The sequence below is a fragment of the Microcaecilia unicolor genome, chromosome 1 (genome assembly GCF_901765095.1).
Source record: "Microcaecilia unicolor chromosome 1, aMicUni1.1, whole genome shotgun sequence".
In the NCBI taxonomy this organism is placed as follows: Eukaryota; Metazoa; Chordata; class Amphibia; order Gymnophiona; family Siphonopidae; genus Microcaecilia; species Microcaecilia unicolor.
Window position 1 is genome coordinate 375304116 of NC_044031.1, and position 21027 is coordinate 375325142.

Here is a 21027-nt window from a genome sequence, read left to right on the forward strand (position 1 = left end):
AAAGGACCTTTAAAGAGAGTAGGTGGTACTCATCTCTCTGTACAGGTTTACAAAACCGTTTCTGAACACTTGAGGGTTACATCCATCCAGTGTCAGTTCACATATGGAAAATGTCAGACTACAGTAACTCTCCAGGTGTGGTCATCCAAATATCCACAAAGTTGCAAAATCCCAGTTTAATATTTTAAGATCCACTGGTCTCTCTTACTATGACTGATAGAAGGGGTTCATGCCTTAGCCGCCAGGGGAAAATAATGGAGAGTAGTGTGCATGAAGGGACAACTACAAAAAAAAACCCCACTGCTCTCTCAAAAGAACATTGTAGAACTTGAGATGGGCAGCAAAGTGCATCTTGATGACCTACAGGAGTTTTTATTATATTTTCTGTGAACCTTTTCAGTCACAACTACGTGCATTTTGTTTTGGCAAGTGTCAAATGCTGCTTTCTGAACTAAGAACCTCATCTTGATATTGGAGGTTTCCTAGTGCAGAGCTGCTATGTTGCATCAGGACCAGGACTGCTTTAGTCGTGGATGAAACCATGAATTCCGTTTTCTCTTGAAAAATTCTAAAGGAGAATGTCAGGCCGTTTGTGAGCTGAAGCAGAGCTGAAAGTAGGTCATGCAGCAGAGGAACTAACACATACAAGCCAATCAACTACTGAATGGCCAAAAGATTTTGTGGTTTAAAATGGCCAAATATGTAAGCCACATTGAACCTGCCATACAGTGGGAAAATGTGGGATACAAATGCAATAAATAAATAAATAAATAAACGAAATCCGTATTGAAATGTGGCAAGATGGGAAATGCCATGATGGGTTCATTCAAGGAAGCCCTCCACTGTCAAAGCTGAAACGGTTCTGAATGGACCAAAATCAAGGACAATTTGAGAGCCTGAAATAGGAAATATTTAATTAAAATTATTGCTGTTCATGGAGGGGTTGACATAATTTTTCACTCAGGGATACTTATTGCATTCTTTTGTTGAATCTGTATTCCAAAGATCCTTGTCTGGGTCCTTTATTCAGTGAGTTCTTTTCCCTTTTTGAGAGCTTTCTGTGCATAAATTGGGATAAAATGTAGACCATCTTGGGGAGTTCACAAAATTTCTCAAATGTATGCATACATATGCACAAGATTTGTGCAGCCCTAGCAGTAATGCATTTGTGAACTATATGTGCTGCACTCATTCATTTCTATAATGGAGAATTCACTTTTGGTATATCAGGATCATTATTGCACAGGGCAGATTGAAACTTGTGTAGGCGATAAGTTATCTTTTTTATTGGACAGGGTAAACTTGTAAAAATATTTTAAAATTCTGGTATGGGATTGAATTTAATAATTTGATACACTGCTAGATACATCAGTGCCTAAGTAGTTTACATAATTATCACATTCCTTTTAGAGGTAGTCCATCATCCTGGGGGGGGGGGGGGGGGGGGGGGGGGGGGCTAGGAGCTTACCAGTAATCCTTGATAATTTTATATGTCAGTCCAGCACTGAAGAGTAATTGTCCCTTTTTGTCTGTGTGCAGGTGTGGAGCTTCTCTGTGACAGGGACGTGGACATGGCAACAAGAGTCCAGGACTTGCTGGAGTTTCTCCATGAGAAGCAGCAGGAGCTGGATGTCGCAGCAGAACAGCACCGCAAGCACTTGGAACAGTGTGTGCAACTGCGCCATCTTCAGGCCGAAGTAAAACAGGTGAGAAGAGGAGAAACTCAACTTGTCCTGCATCTTATCTACAGCTGCATGTCTGATCCCTTTTTTTTTAATGCTAGAGCTATGCTGCCTTTTACAACCGCATTATAAATTGTATTTCTAAATGTGTTTAAGTACCAATCATTTAATATCAGAGCCGAGCCAACCCCTCAGAAAAGTATTGGAGTTTTTTGGAGGCAAGTTGGCGGGTATAATTTGGAGAACGGAGTCTTGCAAAGCAACATCTTTTAAAGTAACCTTTTTACAATATTCTGAGCCATTTGCTAGCCCAACCCTAGAAAAGTCTGTTACTATATGACAGAAAGTAAGGTGAAATAGGCAGTCCTGAGAATGTGTAAATCCCACATTGACACAACGGACACACAATATTTATAAGAGTATCATAAACAGCTGTATCAAGTTTCAAGGACTCACTACCTTAGTGTTAGCTTAGATCCTTGAGTTAGCAGATAATTAAATTGTATACCTTGTTTTCAGCTGATTTTATTTATTTATTTATTGCATTTGTACTCCACATTTTCCCACCTATTTGCAGGCTCAATGTGGCTTACAGAGTGTTGTTATGACAAAGCCATGACAGAATAATGGATACAATCGAAAGTATGCAGAAAAAGGGTGTGAAATTAGAGAGGGTGGTGTTAGGTAGGATAGATTGGGAGGTGAATTTGTGTCTAAGGTTTCTTTTTGTAGGTTCTATTGAAGAGATGTGTCCTCAGAGATTTGCGGAAGTTACTTGGGTTGTCTATGGTTTTTAGGGCTGGGGGTAACCTGTTCCATATCTGTGTACTTCTGAAGGAGAAGGTAGAGGCGTATGCCTGCTTATATTTAATTCCTTTGCAACTAGGTAAATTCAGGTTGAGGAATTTGCGGGCTGATCTCTTGGCATTTCTGGGTGGTAGGTCCACAAGGTTAGCCATGTACTGTGGGGCATCTGTGTTGATGATCTTGTGTACGATCATGCAGATCTTGAATTCGATGCGTTCCTTGAGTAGAAGCCAGTGAAGTTTTTCTCTTAAGGGTTTCGCACTTTTGTATTTGTTTTTTCCAAATATGAGTCTGGCTGCGGTATTTTGGGCTGTTTGGAGTTTCTTAATAGTTTGTTCTTTGCAGCCAGCGTATAGAGTGTTGCAGTAGTCCAGGTGACTAATAACCATGGACTGGACCAGAGTACGGAAAACGTTTCTCGGGAAGAAAGGTTTGATTTCTTTTGAATTTCCACATCGAGTAGAACATCTTTTTTGTCGTGTTTTTCACATGGCTATCGAGAGTAAGGTTTCGGTCGATGGTAACACCAAGAATCTTCAGGTTTTCTGATATTGGGATGGTGCAGTATGGTGTGGTTATAGTGGAGTAATTGTTTGTGTTGTATTGTGAGGTGAGTACTAGGCATTGAGTTTTAGCTGGAATGAGTCTGCCCAGCTATGCATGGTTCTGAAGCTTTGGTTGCTCTCGTTGGTGATTTCGTTTAGGTTGTGTTTAAACGGGATGTAGATTGTGACATCATCAGCATATATGTGAGGGTTAAGGTTTTGATCGGCTAGTAATTTGGCTAGAGGTGTCATCATTAGGTTGAAGATGGTTGGTGAGAGGGGGGAGCCTTGTGGAACTCCGCATTCTGGTGTCCATGGAGGTGATCTTTCGGTGTCTGTAATTACTTGGTAGGATCTGGTGGTGAGGAATCCCTCAAACCATTTGAGGACTGGGCCTCCGATTCCGAAATATTCTAATATATGAAGTAGTATTCCATGATCCACCATGTCGAAAGCGCTTGACATGTCAAATTGTAGTACAAGTACCGTATTTTTCGGACTATAAGACGCACCGGACCATAAGACGCACCTAGGTTTTAGAGGAGGGAAATAGGAAAAAAATTTTTTTTCCTTTTTCCCTCCTCTAAAACCTAGGTGATCCGGTGCGTCTTGTCCGAGTTCGGGATCGCCCTCCCCTACTCACGTCACGCGATGTTCACTGGTGGTCTAGTGACGTCGGGGCAGGAAAGAGCCCCCTCTTTCCTGCCCAGTGCGCTGCTCTCCGTCCTCCTGTATGCTGCCTGACGGTCTCGGCGAGATTCAAAATGGCTGCCGAGAATTGAAGTCTCGGCGGCCATTTTGAATCTCGCCGAGACCGTCAGGCAGCATACAGGAGAACGGAGAGGAGCGCGCTGGGCAGGAAAGAGGGGGCTCTTTCCTGCCCTGACGTCACTAGACCACCAGGGAACATCGCGTGACGTACAGTGGGGGAAATAAGTATTTGATCCCTTGCTGATTTTGTAAGTTTGCCCACTGACAAAGACATGAGCAGCCCATAATTGAAGGGTAGGTTATTGGTAACAGTGAGAGATAGCACATCACAAATTAAATCCGGAAAATCACATTGTGGAAAGTATATGAATTTATTTGCATTCTGCAGAGGGAAATAAGTATTTAATCCCTCTGGCAAACAAGACCTAATACTTGGTGGCAAAACCCTTGTTGGCAAGCACAGCGGTCAGACGTCTTCTGTAGTTGATGATGAGGTTTGCACACATGTCAGGAGGAATTTTGGTCCACTCCTCTTTGCAGATCATCTCTAAATCATTAAGAGTTCTGGGCTGTCGCTTGGCAACTCGCAGCTTCAGCTCCCTCCATAAGTTTTCAATGGGATTAAGGTCTGGTGACTGGCTAGGCCACTCCATGACCCTAATGTGCTTCTTCCTGAGCCACTCCTTTGTTGCCTTGGCTGTATGTTTTGGGTCATTGTCGTGCTGGAAGACCCAGCCACGACCCATTTTTAAGGCCCTGGCGGAGGGAAGGAGGTTGTCACTCAGAATTGTACGGTACATGGCCCCATCCATTCTCCCATTGATGCGGTGAAGTAGTCCTGTGCCCTTAGCAGAGAAACACCCCCAAAACATAACATTTCCACCTCCATGCTTGACAGTGGGGACGGTGTTCTTTGGGTCATAGGCAGCATTTCTCTTCCTCCAAACACGGCGAGTTGAGTTCATGCCAAAGAGCTCAATTTTTGTCTCATCTGACCACAGCACCTTCTCCCAATCACTCTCGGCATCATCCAGGTGTTCACTGGCAAACTTCAGACGGGCCGTCACATGTGCCTTCCGGAGCAGGGGGACCTTGCGGGCACTGCAGGATTGCAATCCGTTATGTCGTAATGTGTTACCAATGGTTTTCGTGGTGACAGTGGTCCCAGCTGCCTTGAGATCATTGACAAGTTCCCCCCTTGTAGTTGTAGGCTGATTTCTAACCTTCCTCATGATCAAGGATACCCCACGAGGTGAGATTTTGCGTGGAGCCCCAGATCTTTGTCGATTGACAGTCATTTTGTACTTCTTCCATTTTCTTACTATGGCACCAACAGTTGTCTCCTTCTCGCCCAGCGTCTTACTGATGGTTTTGTAGCCCATTCCAGCCTTGTGCAGGTGTATGATCTTGTCCCTGACATCCTTAGACAGCTCCTTGCTCTTGGCCATTTTGTAGAGGTTAGAGTCTGACTGATTCACTGAATCTGTGGACAGGTGTCTTTCATACAGGTGACCATTGCCGACAGCTGTCTGTCATGCAGGTAACGAGTTGATTTGGAGCATCTACCTGGTCTGTAGGGGCCAGATCTCTTACTGGTTGGTGGGGGATCAAATACTTATTTCCCTCTGCAGAATGCAAATAAATTCATATACTTTCCACAATGTGATTTTCCGGATTTAATTTGTGATGTGCTATCTCTCACTGTTACCAATAACCTACCCTTCAATTATGGGCTGCTCATTTCTTTGTCAGTGGGCAAACTTACAAAATCAGCAAGGGATCAAATACTTATTTCCCCCACTGTAAGTAGGGGAGGGCGATCCCGAACTCGGGGGGAAGGCGATCCCAAACTCGAAACTCGCTACCTTCGGACTATAAGACACCCCCCCCCCCCATTTTCCTCCCAAATTTGGGGGGAAAAAAGTGCGTCTTATAGTCCGAAAAATACTGCTTTTACCAGTAGCAATTGTTTTTTTGAATGAGTTCATTGCTGCCACTAGTAAAGTTTCGGTGCTGTGATTTGATCGAAATCCTGATTGTGACTCGTGTAGAATTGAGTGTTTGGTTAGATAGTCAGTGAATTGTTTTGTAACTATGCCCTCCATTATTTTGGTTATAAGCGGAATGGATGCAACTGGTCGATAGTTCGTTAGGTCCATTGTGCTTTTCTTGCCGTCTTTTGGCAAAGGAGTGAGTAGGATGTTTCCTTTATTCGTGGGGAATAAACCATTTTGGAGTCTATGATTGACTTGGTCCGTAAGGTCTTCCTTGAATTGTTTAGGGGCGACTCTTATTAGGCTGACAGGGCAAATGTATAGTTTGCATTGGGACTTTGCCATATTTTTTAAGCCATTGTGAGAGTTCATCTACTGCGATTATGTCGAAGTTGGTCCATGAGCAATCTGCTGGGTATTCCCCAGGTTTTGGATCTAGGCATTCAAGGATGCTTGTGTAGTCGGTGGTAGTAGGAGGTATCATGCGTCTGAGTTTTATAATTTTTTCGTTGAAGTAATTCGCTAAGTTGGTAGCGGATGGGGTTTCTGTGTTGTTAGAAGTGACTGGTGTAGTGTTTAGGAGTTTGTTCACGAGTGAAAAGAGTTTATGTGTATCCTTGTAGTTTGGTCCTATTATAGTTTTGTAGTGCATTCTTTTGGTTTGTCTGATTTTATATTTGTATTTTCTTTGCATCTGTTTCCAATCGTTAAGAGTGAGTTCGTCTCTTTTCTTGCTCCATATTCTTTCCAATCTTCTCACCTGTGTTTGTAAGGCTTTCAGTTCTTCGTTAAACCATGGTATTGAGTTGTTTCTTTTTGAGGATCTAGTTTGGAGCGGTGCATCTATTGTCCCATTTTTGTAGAAATTGGGGTGAGTTTGTAGGAGGTGCCCATTCGTCCGTGTATAGTTCTTTTATATGCTCTATCTATGAAAGTGTGTTTAATTTTATTTATTTTTTACAAAAGTTTCAAAATGTACCTGAATGTAGACAGTTCTGTTCAGGTGTCTATTAATGTAGGATAACTTCGCTGGTCACACCTGCATTGGGGCAGCAGCTTACACTCAGTAATCATAATAGTATGTCAGTGAGAAGGGAATCGATATTCAGAAGTGTGTGCCCGAAACCCGTGTTAGACTTTATTTTAGTTTTGACCAAAAATGCATGTGAATTTTTGGCTATAGCCAAAACTGTGTGTGTAGCCCCCACTCCTTCTCAACTCTGCCTCCCCCTGGCCAAAAAGCACCCCCCTCCTAGGCCTGCCTTGTTGGTGGGTAGTAGGCACAGGAGTGTCCTCACTTGCTTCTATGCATGGCCAACTCAGACCAAAATGGCTTCTGGGACTACCAGCAGTAGTCCCATTTTATGCAGTGAGACCTATTTCTCCGAGGACATAGTAGATGACGTAACATAGTACATGACGGCAGAAAAAGACCTGCACGGTCCATCCAGTCTGCCCAACAAGATAAACTCATATGTGTACACCTTACCTTGATTTGTACCTGCCTTTTTCAGGGCACAGACCGTACAAGTCTGCCCAGCAGTATTTCCCGCCTCCCAAGCACCAGTCCCGCCTCCCTTCTCCGGCTCTGGCAGACCGTATAAGTCTGCCCTCCACTATCCTCGCCTCCCAACTACCAACCTCTCTTCCCCCACCTGCTCCGCCACCCAATTTTGGCTAAGCTTCTGAGGATCCATTCCTACTGCACAGGATTCCTTTATGCACATCCCACGCATGTTTGAATTCCATTACCGTTTTCATCTCCACCACCTCCCGCGGGAGGGCTTTCCAAGCATCCACCACCCTCTCCGTGAAAAAATACTTCCTGACATCTTTTTTGAGTCTGCCCCCCTTCAATCTCATTTCATGTCCTCTCGTTCTACCGCCTTCCCATCTCCGTAAAAGATTTTTTTGCGGATTAATACCTTTCAAGTATTTGAATGTCTGTATCATATCACCCCTGTTCCTCCTTTCCTCCAGGGTATACATGTTCAGGTCATCAAGTCTCTGCTCATACGTCTTGGAACGCAAATCCCATACCATTCTCGTAGCTTTTCTTTGCACCGCTTCCATTTTTTTAACATCCTTCGCGAGGTACGGCCTCCAAAACTGAACACAATACTCCAGGTGGGGCCTCACCAACGACTTGTACAGGGGCATCAACACTTCCTTTCTTCTGCTGATCACACCTCTCTCTATACAGCCTAGCAACCTTCTCGCTACGGCCACCGCCTTGTCACACTGTTTCGTCGCCTTCAGATCCTCGGATACTATCACCCCAAGGTCCCTCTCCCCCTCAGTACCTATCAGACTCTCCCCGCCTAACACATAAGTCTCTCGTGGGTTTCTACTCCCTAAATGCATCACTTTGCATTTCTTCGCATTGAATTTTAATTGCCAAACCTTAGACCATTCTTCTAACCTCCTCAGATCCCTTTTCATGCTTTCCACTCCCTCCCGGGTGTCCACTCTGTTGCAAATTTTAGTATCTTCTGCAAATAGGTAAACTTTACCTTCTAACCCTTCGGCAATGTCACTCACAAATATATTGAACAGAATCTGCCCCAGCACCGATCCCTGAGGCACTCCACTACTCACCTTTCCCTCCTCCGAGCGAACTCAATTTACCACCACCCTCTGTCGTCTGTCCGTCAACCAGTTCCTAATCCAATTCACCACTTCGGGACCTATCTTCAGCCCATCTAGTTTATTTAAGAGCCTCCTGTGGGGAACCATGTCAAAAGCTTTGCTAAAATCTAAGTAGATTACGTCTATAGCACGTCGATGATTCAATTCTCCAGTTACCCAATCAAAGAATTCAATGAGATTCGTTTGGCATGATTTCCCTCTGGTAAAACCATGTTGTCTTGGATCTTGCAACTTATTGGCTTCTAGGAAATTCACTATCCTTTCCTTCAGCATGGCTTCCATTACTTTTCCAATAACCAAAGTGAGGCTTACCGGCCTGTAGTTTCCAGCTTCTTCCCTATCACCAGGCTGCTTGTTCTCACATGTGGGTCGACGTCTGCGTCGGCCCAGGAATCGGCATTTTGCAAGCAAAATATTTAAAAAGTTTTGACAGAGTCTTCTGGCGCGCGTACGCGCGTTCCCTCAGTTGAGGCGCGGTAGTTTTTTTCTGCGCTCCTCTCAGGCCCAGGAAAGAGTCTTCAAGTTTTCGCTTTTTTTTCCTCATTTTTTCTTAATTTTATTATTATTGTCATTAAAAAAAACAAACAAACAAAAAAGTTCCCATAGTGTACTTTCAGTTTTGTTTCCTTTATTTTCATCGTGGCCAGGCTCTTCCCTTATTTTTGTGCCCTTTTTTCTTTTATCAGGCACAATCGCATCTTTTGATTTCGCCAAAGCCATTTTTCCTTCCATGTCATCGAAGACACCCAGTGGCTTCAAACGTTGTACTTGGTGCAACCGGACCATCTCAGGTATTGATACCCATGCCTGGTGTATCCAGTGCCTTGGGCCCGACCATAGCCAAGCCGCTTGCAGTCTGTGTCTTCTTATGAAGAAACAGACCCAAGCATCTCGAGAAGCCCAACGAGAAAAGATTTTTGGGGCTTGGTCCGGTCCTTCAATCTTGACATTGACATTGGTACCAAGGTCGGCGGCATCGACATCGAGGGAAGCATCGATGTCGGGAGCGGAGGTAATGGCTGCTGAAAGACCAATTCACGCTGGGAGCAGTGAGGCATCGAGTGGGTCTCCACCTGCCTTGAGGCCTCCTGTCTTGCAGGCCCCCCCCCGGGACCGACCTTCGTCGGACCCGGCCCCGAGGAGGTGTGAGGATTCCGCGTCCTCATCGGTACCGAGGAGTCTCAATGATGGGCGTCGAGCGAAGGCGAAGAAGCACCGTCATCGTTCTCCTTCGACACATGGTGCCGAGAGCTCCGGGGCATCAAGGGAATCAGCAACCAAGAAGAGTCGGCGCCGAGAGGATCACTCCCCCTCTATTCAGGAGGTGCCAATGCGTCGGTCTTCTGGCAGCCCGGTACCTGCTCCCGAGCTTCGACAGATTCTGCCACCGGCTCCTTTACCGACCCCGCAGCCTTGTCTGATGGCGGCTCTCGATGAGCACATCAGGGCCCTGCTTCCAGAGCTTCTGGAAGGATTGCTGTGCCTGTCTGCTTCAGTGTCGGGGGTGCTTGCGCCTTCTGTACCGTCTGCTGCAGCGGCATCTGGCCCTTCGCCTGTGGTGAGGTTCCCGACCTCGGTGCCGCCTGCGGCATCGGTGTCAGCTGCCACCCAGGTCGACTCCCCTTTGACGTCGGTGGAAGAAGCTTCACCACAGTCCAGGCGGACGTCGACTTCTCGGCACCGCCATTGAGGATGTTGCTTCTCGGCATCGAGGCAGGCTCAGTTTCGGACTGCTCTGAGGAATTTCTTGTCCGATACTGAAGATGAGCATTCATGGGAGGAAGAGGAAGTTCCCAGGTACTTTTCTTCTGACGAGTCCTATGGGATTCCCTCTGAACCTTCCCCTCCACCAGAAAGGAGACTTTCTCCACCGGAGAGTCTATCCTTTACTTTCTTTGTACGGGAAATGGCTGCGGCTATTTCCTTCCCTATGGAGGTTGAGGATGAACCCAGGGCTGAGATGCTCGAGGTTCTGGATTATCCTTCTCTGTCTAGAGAGGCTGCAACAGCTCCTTTGCATAATATACTGAAAGAAGTCCTTATGTGAAACTGGTCGTTCCCTCTATCTAATCCCGTGATCCCGAAAAAAGCTGAATCCCAATATCGTATCCATGGTGAACCTGGATTGATGAGGTCTCAGCTACCTCACAATTCCATGGTGGTGGACTCCGCCTTCAAAAGAGCCAAGAGCTCTAGGGACTATGCCTCGGCGCCCCCAGGCAGAGAATCTAGAACCTTGGACTCTTTTGGGAGGAAGGCGTATCAGGCCGCTATGCTCGTTGCCAAGATCCAGACATACCCGAGTGTCCACTTGCGAAACTCGGTGAGGCAATTGTCCAGCTTGGTTGATGCACTCCCTCCGGAGCAAACCGAGCCTTTTCGCCAGGTGGTCAGACAGCAGAAGGCGTGTCGAAAATTCCTGGCCAGGGGTACGTTCGACACTTTTGATGTAGCATCCAGGATCTCTGCCCAAGGTATAGTGATGCGCAGACTCATGGCTGCATGTCTCTGACCTGGATCATTAGTTCCAGCAGTGGATGTGGATGTTCCTTGCCGGAGGGATAACCTTTGTGGTGAGAAAGTAGATGATCTAGTTGACCAGATCAAGAAGCACAATGATGCTATGGATTCTCTCTCCTGCCGGGTGTCTTCTGCTACTACCTCCTCATCCAGGCAGTTTTTAAAATAAACATTTCTGTTTGTGAAATCTCTAAATCAGGTATATAAAAAAAATTCAGATACACTGGATACTCTTCTTATTCTCATAGGCCTTCTGGAGCAGACCCCTGCACTATTTTGGTAGCCCACTGTACCTCTGAATTGGCTGGATACAGTATTAGTTTCCCCCACCATTTTTCCTCATTTATGGGTACAGATAAGATCCTATTGCCTGGTGTCCTCTTAGGTGGTTCTTCTGGAGTCCTGGGTGGACATCCCCTTTTTTCTTCAGGGATCCAAACTGGGTATCCTAGACTCTGTTCTTACAGTCTCTTGCAAATCATACTCATAAACACTTTTTTCAGAAATCACAACTTCTTCCTCAGTAGTTCAGACAAGTACTCTTAGTTCCACTGCTTTCCTTCAGTAAGAAAATATCATTACTCCTCAAAAATACCTCCTTTTGGGGGAGAAACAAAATAGGGATGATTATTGTCCTGGGGGGGGGGGGGGGGGGGGGGGGGTTGGGCAGGGGGTGAAGAGAGATCCCCAAAATGATGAAATGCCTCTTAGAGTAATTCTACTCCCTGGGTGTTAGGAGATATACTGGAGTTCAGTCTTCACACTCACTGTTCTTCCCATGGACAAGATGGGGTGCACCATGCTGGCCACACTCACTTTTTGAGGCATACTTAGAAGCACACTGGTTCTTCTTTCCAGACCTTCCCTTAGGTCGGCACCTTTCCAAATCTCCTCCTTTAGTTAGTCTGAACTGGCCTAGGGGAAGTTCTCTGTGTCAGGCCTTCCTGCCAGAGAGGCAACTCCCAATGCTGCTACTCCTGAATCTCCAGGGCTCCCTCAGCATATGCCTTGTATTGGAATAAACACTCCGCCAGCCCCAGTATCCAGGGCTGTAAGTATTTTCCCACAAAATTCGGAAACACTCGTATAGCAGGGTTTGACCCACAAGCCAAACACTCATGACATCACATCACTCGCAGTCCAACTCCAGATTTTTTCTCATTCAAACTATTGAGGGACAGTTTCTGAGCTCCTGATACATGATAGAGTGGTGGATGCATGGAACAGCCTTTCAGTGGAGCTGACGGAGGCAGATTCAGTAACAGAATTCAAGAAAACTAGGGATGAATGTAGAATATCTGAGATGCAAAGAAGTGGAGGGAACCGAGACCAACTGTGCTATGAGCTTTTTGGCATTGCATCAAGAATGGAGAAGTAGTGTAGTGATTAGAGCAGTGGGCTAAGAGTTAGGGAAACTATGGTTCATCCTACTGATTCTCCTTGTGACCTTGGGTGAATCGCTTCACTCCTTTGGTGCACGTTCAGGTTGTATGCCTTCTTTACCTGAATGTAACTTTCTTAGCTCAAAAGGTGCACGCTAAATCCAAATAACAAACAGATTAGATAAAACATAGTCCTTATCTGCCATGTTCTTTTTTCCATAAGGTATTCTTCCCTGGTGAGATTCCGGAACTCCGTTTTCCAAGGTGGAAAAATTTGCCTTTTTAATAGAGGATAAGAGTTGAGCCCCCTCCCCCCCCCCCCCCCTCTCAGTTGGTGGTATGATGGCCAGAGAGGTATAGAGGGGTTCTATAAGATATAGGATGAAGGGAAGACCGGTAGATATTTATTTGTTACATTTGTATCCCACCTATTTGTAGGCTCAGTGTGGCTTACATAGTTCCGGAGCAGCACTTGTGGACTCCGGTGTAGACAAATACAAAGTGATGTTGTGGTTAAGTAGTTCGATAGAGCTAATATGGCGCAACCACATTGGGGATCGTGCAACGGAAGATTTGTGTCCAGTCTGTACCGTGATTTAGTTACATTGTGTTGCAGAGATCGTGCATTTATGTTGGATCGGTGGGGTATGCCTTTTTGAACAGGTGAGTTTTTAGGTTTTTCCGGAAGTTTAGGTGGTCATTCGTATTTTTCAAGACTTTTGGTAACGTATTCCACAGTTGTGTGCTAATGCAGGAAAAACTGGACGCATATGTTGATTTGTATTTGAGTCCTTTACATCTTGGGAAGTGAAGATTTAGGTATGTTCTTGCTGATTCGGATGTGTTTCTCGTTGGTAGGTCGATCAAGTCGATCATGTATCCCGGAGCTAGACCGTGGATTATTTTATTAACCAGTGAGCTGATTTTGGAAGCCAGTGTAGTTTTTCGCGGAGGGGTTTCGCACTGTCAAATCGTGTTTTACCAAAGATAAGCCTAGCTGCCGTGTTCTGAGCAGTCTGCAGTTTCTTTAGGATTTGTTCTTTGCATCCTGCGTATATTCCGTTGCAGTAGTCAGCGTGGCTTAGTACCATTGATTGTATCATGTTGCAAAATATTCCCCTCAGGAAGAATTGTTTCACACGTTTAAGTTTCCACAATGTGTGAAACATTTTCTTTATTGTGGTTGTGGCTTGGCTCTCTAGTGTTAAGTTGTGGTCAATGGTAATGCTGAGGATTTTCAGGCTGTCTTAGATGGGGAGGGAATAATCTGGGGTATTAATAGTTGTGGGGTGGGCAGCGCTGTGTTGGGATGAGAGAATGAGACTGTGTTTTTTTCCTTATTGAGTTTTAGTTTGAATGCTGTTGCCCAGGAGTTCATGATGTTCAAGCTAATCTTGATCTCGTTGGTGATTTCTGACAGTTTATATTTGAAAGGTATGTGTATTGTAACGTCGTCTGCATAGAGAAAAGGGTTAAGGCCTTGGTTGGATAAGGACTTGGCTAGTGGGGTCATCATTAGGTTGAAGAAGATGGGTGAGAGGGGTGATCCTTGTAGTACTCCGCAATCTGCTTTCCACGGTGATGAGATGTTTGAGTTTGACTTTACTTGATATGTTCTTGTAGTTAGGAAACTTTTGATCCAGTTAAGTATATTTCCTCCAATCCCAAACTTATCTAATAATCTTATTAGTATATTATGGTCTACCATATCGAATGCACTAGACATGTCAAATTGGAGGAGGAGGATGTTTTGCCTATTGCTATTTCCTGTTTGAATTTGGCTAGGAGAGTGACAAGTACTGTTTCTGTACTGTGGAGGGGTTGGAAACCAGACTGCGATTCGTGGAGTATGGAGAATCTGTTTATGTATTCTGTAAGTTGTTTGGCTACCATGCTTTTCCATCAGTTTGGTTGTCAGCGGGATGGATGCTACTGGACGGTAGTTAGTGATTTCGTTTGTTATTTTTCTTGGTGTCTTTAGGTATTGGTGTGAGTAAGATATTGCCTTTTTCCTTAGGGAAGAGTCCTTGTTGAAGCATGTAGTTTAGATGAGATGTCAGGTCTACTATGAAACAGCCTGGGGCTGATTTCATTAAATAGTTGGGACAGGTATTGAGTTTGCAGTGGGCGGTGGAGAACCTGCTGACCGCCTGGGCAACTGCATCGACAGTGAGGGTGGTGAATTTTAAGCAAGTTCGGTCAGCTGGGTATTCTCCTGGGTTTGGGTCCAGCTCATTAAGAAAGCTTTCAAGGTCGGTGTTATTCTGAGATAGTGTACTGCTTAGATTGACAATTTTTTCTTTGAAGTGCTTAGCAAGTTTGTCCGCAGATGGAATGTCTGTATTTGATGTAGTGACCGAGTTAGTGTCTATGAGTTTGTCCAAAAGTTTGTATAACTTGTTCATGTCTTTGTAATCTGCCCCTGTTTGAGTTTTATAGTATGATCTTTTGGTCTGTCTTATCGCATAGATATGAGGGACCTGATTGCTTTTTGTCGTTTTGGTTGTTAAGGAAACCTGAGGGACAGAGGGGAAACAGAAGAAACTATGTAAATAAGTTCTATGACTATGTATTTTGTGCATTGAACTGTTTTCAATAAAGAGATTTGAATCTACTAAGGAATATGAGAGCCAAGAAACATTGAGCATCTAGCAAGACAACAGAGAAAAGGCACCATTAAGGTCTGTTGCTTCATGCAAGACTGGCTAAAAAAAATTGTATGTATATTCTTATATTGCTCCCGTGTCCACGTTGCCGATATGATTTTAAAACTCATAAAAATCTTCTGTTTTAATTTACAATGATATAGCACAGGTGGCATCTGTTCTTTTGGGATATGAAAAGTAACTCACATTATAATTCTTGACTACTGCTGCTCAGCATATGAGACAAATTGCCATCTCCAATATTTTATGTACACATTTAAACCAATGTCATTTCCTCACTATCACCCTCTATTGCACACACACACAGTTCCTTTTTGCATAGACGCAGACTTGTTGTTTTCTGAGCAGTTCTGTGAGCCCACAATCAGTGTGCATAGGGGTGGTAGCTGTACAGAGAGGAGATGGCAAAGGAGGCCTTGTATCAAAACTGGATATGAATACAAACTAGGTCTGATAATCTTGGAAAGGCTTTGTTTTCAGTTTGTGATTGTAGGCAAAGTCTTTTATTACTTGAGGTCTTTTGAGACAAGTGCCTAGTTCCAATTCTCAGTCCAGCCCTGTGTGGAAACATTTTATTGGGTGGAATTCCAAGGCTCCTCTTCGTACTATGTGTAAAGCGTCATAACATAGTAACATAGTAGATGACGGAAGAAAAAGACCTGCATGGTTCATCCAGTCTGCCTAACAAGATAAACTCATATGTGCTACTTTTTATGTATACCTTACCTTGATTTGTACCTGTCCTTTCCAGGGCACAGACCGTGTAAGTCTGCCCAGCACTATCCCCGCCTCCCAACCACCAGCTCCGCTTCCCACCACCGGTTCTGGCACAGATCGTATAAATATGCCCAGCACTATCCCCGCCTCCCAACCACCAGTCCCGCCTCCCACCACCGGCTGTGGCACAGACCGTATAAGTCTGCCCAGCACTATCCCCGCCATCGGCTCTGCCACCCAATCTCGGCTAAGCTCCTTAGGATCCATTCCTTCTGAACAGGATTCCTTTATGTTTATCCCACGCGTGCTTGAATTCTGTTACCGTTTTCATTTCCACCACTTCCCGCTGGAGGGCATTCCAAGCATCCACTACTCTCTCCGTGAAAAAATACTTCCTGACATTTTTCTTGAGTCTGCCAGGAAGTATTTTTTCATGGAGAGAGTGGTGGATGCTTGGAATGCCCTCCCGCGGGAGGTGGTGGAAATGAAAACGGTAACAGAATTCAAGCACGCGTGGGATAAACATAAAGGAATCCTGTTAAGAAGGAATGGATCCTAAGGAGCTTAGCCGAGATTGACACTGACTTAGCAATACTGAAGAATGTAGAGACACAGTATAGTCCTCATTTTACTTGTTGCATGTATGTTGAAGTATGGATGCCAGTGAGTTCAGTAGTGTAACATTTATGATCCTTGTGAAGACAAGGGAATAGTGATAGCAAAGAATTATATCACCCTTTGAGGAACAAGTGATTTTCCATTACAATGTGTGTGGAGTAATCTATAACTCCTGTATTCCATGCTGGAAAATAGCAGTAGAAAATGTCATTATGATGCTGCAAGAAGATATTTTCTTTCTCTCTCTTGTAACTGTTTTTATGCTATGGATAGAATTTTCAAGTTTTCAAGACATTAATAACTCTATCTTTATGTTGCCATGGATAAGTGAAGTCTTCTGTCACGTTTTCTTTCTACTTATTACTGCAGTCAAGTACATTTCAACTCCCCTCGGCTGAGATTAGGATGTTGTATTGAAAGGGTATGCAGTCAAGTCATAAGAACATAAGAATAGCCATACTGGTTCAGACCAATGGTCCATCTAGCCCAATATCCTGTTTACAACAGTGGCCAATTCAGGTCCCGAGTACCTGACAGAATCAGAGGCATAGCCAGGTTTTGACCTCAGGGGAAGCAGACTTGTGTAAAATACGCGCCAGTTAGCAGTGCCGATGTAGTTGCTCTTGTTGTTGCTCAGGTGCGGTGGCTGTGGCCAGCAATGATTAACACAGGCTGCCTCTACTGTATCCCGCCTGTGAGGAAACAGGAAGTTACATCAGGAGGTGGGATCCAGCAGAGATCCTGTAACTGGCTGGGGCAGGCAGCCTGTTGTTTTAACTACAATTAAAAATATTCAATTGTGACCATCACCTCAGAAACTCCTTCCACTGCTAGACACTTGGTATAAATTAGATGGGTTTTTGTTGAGTGGTGACTGTACAGGATGTGGAGACCACTAGTCCCTAGCATTTTTATTTTGGGTGATAAGGGCCACCAAAGGCGGCCCTTGCCCCAGTGCCTACTTTCAAATAGTACCAGACACTGTGAAATAACACAAAACCCTGCAAAAAGATACTTAAACCCTATATAGAAAACTTACCACACTGCAACAGCCCTATACCACCTACGAAAAAACAGTGCTATATAAATATTACACTGAGTCCTAGAACACCAAACTTACCATACCGTAACAGCCCTAACCCATCTATGAAAAGACAGTTCTGTAAATACTACAGTACAGTGCTTTTTTTGTAGGAAAAATGGTACCAGTACTCATCATAGGTGGGGCCACTACCTATGGCTCTGCCCCTATGATAGCCACACCCATGTCAGTCACACCCCTTATACCAACCATGGCGCATATAAACAGGCATCATTGAAAATATTATACCAGTATAGGAGAAAAAAATAACTTGAATTTTTTCATTATAAATAATTTCTGTAAGATGTTATAGTTCCAGTATACCCAGTGCAAAATAAGATAGCAGATGTAAATTCTCAAATTGGATCTTAAAAACACTTGTTTATTGATGAAAAATGACTCGACACAACAGTTGTGTTTCGGCTGTTAGGCCTGCATCAGGAGTCACTCTTGACGAAAAACGTCTAGTGGATGCACTGAACTGTGCGCAGCAAGGTGTTTCGTGTAGTCAGTCTAAGCCATGGGTGAACAGCTGATGCATCCGTGGAGAAACACGTAGTGTGTTGATCTGCAAGAGGGTCTTTAAAAAGTCCTTTTACGGAAAAACTGCTCGTGAACAATTCTTAGCGTCCAGGCTTTTTAAGATCCATCTTTCCAGGCTTTGTGTTTCCGTGGTCAAACATCCCACTTTCTCCTGTACCTATGTTCTCCCGTGGGGCGTTCAAGTTCTCCGCTTGTCTGCGGATCTTTCCTGAACAATTCTCAAATTGGACATATTCCAAACACTAAAATGAAAATAAAATGATTTTTTCTACCTTTGTTGTCTGGGTACTTTGTTTTTCTGATCATGTCAGTCCCAGTCTCTGTTTCTGCTGTTCTCTGTGTGTTTCCTTAACTCTGTTTCCAGGGCTTCCTTTCCATTTATTTCTTTAGTTTCCTCCTTTCTTCTTCATTTCTTGCTCTACATCCATAGGTAGAAGCTGGGTCCTCCGCAGACTTGACTGGAAGAGGCATAAAGTGGATCCAGTTTTTGCCTATTTTCTCCATCCATGTGCAGTTTTTCTCCTCTTTTCCCTTTCCCTCATCTCCGTCAGTATGCATCTCCTTCCTATTCTTCCCTCCCCTCCATCCATATGCTGTCCTTCCTCTGTCTTCCCTCTCATCCATCCATGTACAGCATTTCTCCTCTCTCCTCTCCTCCATCCATGTTCATCTCACTTCCTCTCTTTTCCCTCTCAACCATCCATGTTCATCTCACTTCCTCATTTTTCCCTCTCAACCATCCATGTTCATCTCACTTCCTCTCTTTTCCCTCTCAACCATCCATGTTCATCTCACTTCCTCTCTTTTCCCTCTCAACCATCCATGTTCATCTCACTTCCTCTCTTTTCCCTCTCAACCATCCATGTTCATCTCACTTCCTCTCTCTTCCCTCCCCTCCATCCATGTTCATCTCACTTCCTCTCTTTTCCCTCTCAACCATCCATGTTCATCTCACTTCCTCTCTTTTCCCTCTCAACCATCCATGTTCATCTCACTTCCTCTCTTTTCCCTCTCAACCATCCATGTTCATCTCACTTCCTCTCTTTTCCCTCTCAACCATCCATGTTCATCTCACTTCCTCTCTTTTCCCTCTCAACCATCCATGTTCATCTCACTTCCTCTCTTTTCCCTCTCAACCATCTATGTTCATCTCACTTCCTCTCTTTTCCCTCTCAACCATCCATGTTCATCTCACTTACTCTCTTTTCCCTCTCAACCATCCATGTTCATCTCACTTCCTCTCTTTTCCCTCTCAACCATCCATGTTCATCTCACTTACTCTCTTTTCCCTCTCAACCATCCATGTTCATCTCACTTCCTCTCTTTTCCCTCTCAACCATCCATGTTCATCTCACTTCCTCTCTCTTCCCTCCCCTCCATCCATGTCCAGCATTTCAACTCTCTCCCCTACATCCGTGTACAGCATTTCTCCTCTCCCCCTCCCCTCCATCCATGTTCCTCACTTCCTCTTTCTTTCCTCCTCTCCAACCATGTCCAGCATTTCAACTCTCTCCCCTCCCCACCATCCATGTTCATCTCCTTCTTCTGTCTTCCCTCTCCTACATCCAAGTCCAGCATTTCTCCTTTCTCCCTTCCCCTCCATCCGTGTGCATCTCCTTCCTCTTTCTTTTCCTCCATTTCTCTTCCCTGCCCTCCACTTCATCCATGTCTAGCATTTCTCCTCTTGCCCCCACCTCCATCCATGTGCATCTACTTTCTGTCTTCCTCTCCTCCATCCATGTCAGCAACTCTCCTCTCTCCCCTGCCCTCCTCTCCTATCCATGTCCAGCTCTCTCCCCTTTCCTCCCATCCATGTCCAGCGATTCTCCCCTTCCCTCCCATCCATGTCCAGCGATTCTCCTCTCTCCCCTTCCCTCCCATCCATGTCCTGCGATTCTCCCCTTTCCTCCCATCCATGTCCAGCGAGTCTCCTCTCTCCCCTTTCCTCCCATCCATGTCCAGCGAGTCTCCTCTCTCCCCTTCCCTCCCCTCCATCCATGTGCATCTCCTTCCTGTCTTCCCTCTCCTCCATCCATGTCCAGCAACTCTCCTCTCTCCCCTGCCCTCTCCTCCATCCATGTCCAGCAACTCTCCTCTCTCCCCTGCCCTCCCCTTCCATCCATGTCCAGTGATTCTCCTTTGCCCCTATCATTCCCTCCTATCCATGTTCACCGATTCTCCTCTGCCCTTACCTCCATGTCCAGCGATTCTCCTTTGCCCCCCTATCCTTTGCCTCCCTTCCATGTCCAGTGACTCGCCTCATTCTCCACCTGCCCCTGAGATCGTTCAAACTCCATCCCCGCCCTCAGCTCCCCGACTTTTCGTTCTGCCCCCTCAGCGTCCTGCCTTCCTCTGATGTAATTTCCTTTTTGCGAGGGCGGGACGCTGAGAGGGCAGGGAAGCGACAACAGAGGCGAGCCTGCTCTTGTTGCTTTCACGACAGCAGTTCGCCGCTGCGACTTCGGGTAAATAGAAGATTTGCAGGGGGCAGCATGGAAAGTCGGGGAGCTGAGGCAGCCAGCAGGTGAGCCAGCCCTCAGAAAAAAGGTGACGGTGCAAAAAAAGCACTGCTACAGTGGGCCCTAGAACATAACTATATCTGCTACTGGGAGACTGGAACAAGCTGGACTGTTACAGATTCGTACACAGACACTACATGCTTAGCATATCCTTCACCTCAGCTGGAGGACATGGACAGACGCTCATCTGATCCAGAATAGGGAACCACAAAAAAAGCATGCAGACAAAAGCTGAAATGGAGACCACCACCCTCTCTACCTTGGCCCAAGAAAGCCAGACTCCATAGGCAGTACAATACTAGTAAAAGAGAAACAGAAATGTATTTTCTCCTGTACTTTGCAAAATAAAAATAGAAAAAAAGTACATTTCACAAAGGCACATCTGTGTCCTTAAAAATATTAAATAAAATAGTTGTTTTGTTTTCTATTGTCTGGGCATTTTAGTTCTATAATTAGAAAAGTGAGAGAGACTCAGACCTCTTTATGTGTCAGTCTTCTCTTAAATTCTTTTCTGGGCTGGCCTTTCCATTTCTTCTCTCTCGTCTTGTCTTCCTTTCCTTTCTCTGCTTCTGTCTGGCACTGATCTTTCATTT

The 21027-nt window shown here is 45.0% G+C and overlaps 1 protein-coding gene across 1 annotated transcript in view; it reads left to right on the top strand.

Moving 5' to 3' along the window:
- The window catches only part of TRIO (trio Rho guanine nucleotide exchange factor), a 905131-nt gene that overhangs the window by 482181 nt on the left and 401923 nt on the right, over positions 1 to 21027 (top strand). Inside the window, 1 exon segment of the mRNA XM_030209962.1 lies at positions 1540 to 1706. Coding sequence (XP_030065822.1) covers positions 1540 to 1706 — 167 coding nt within the window.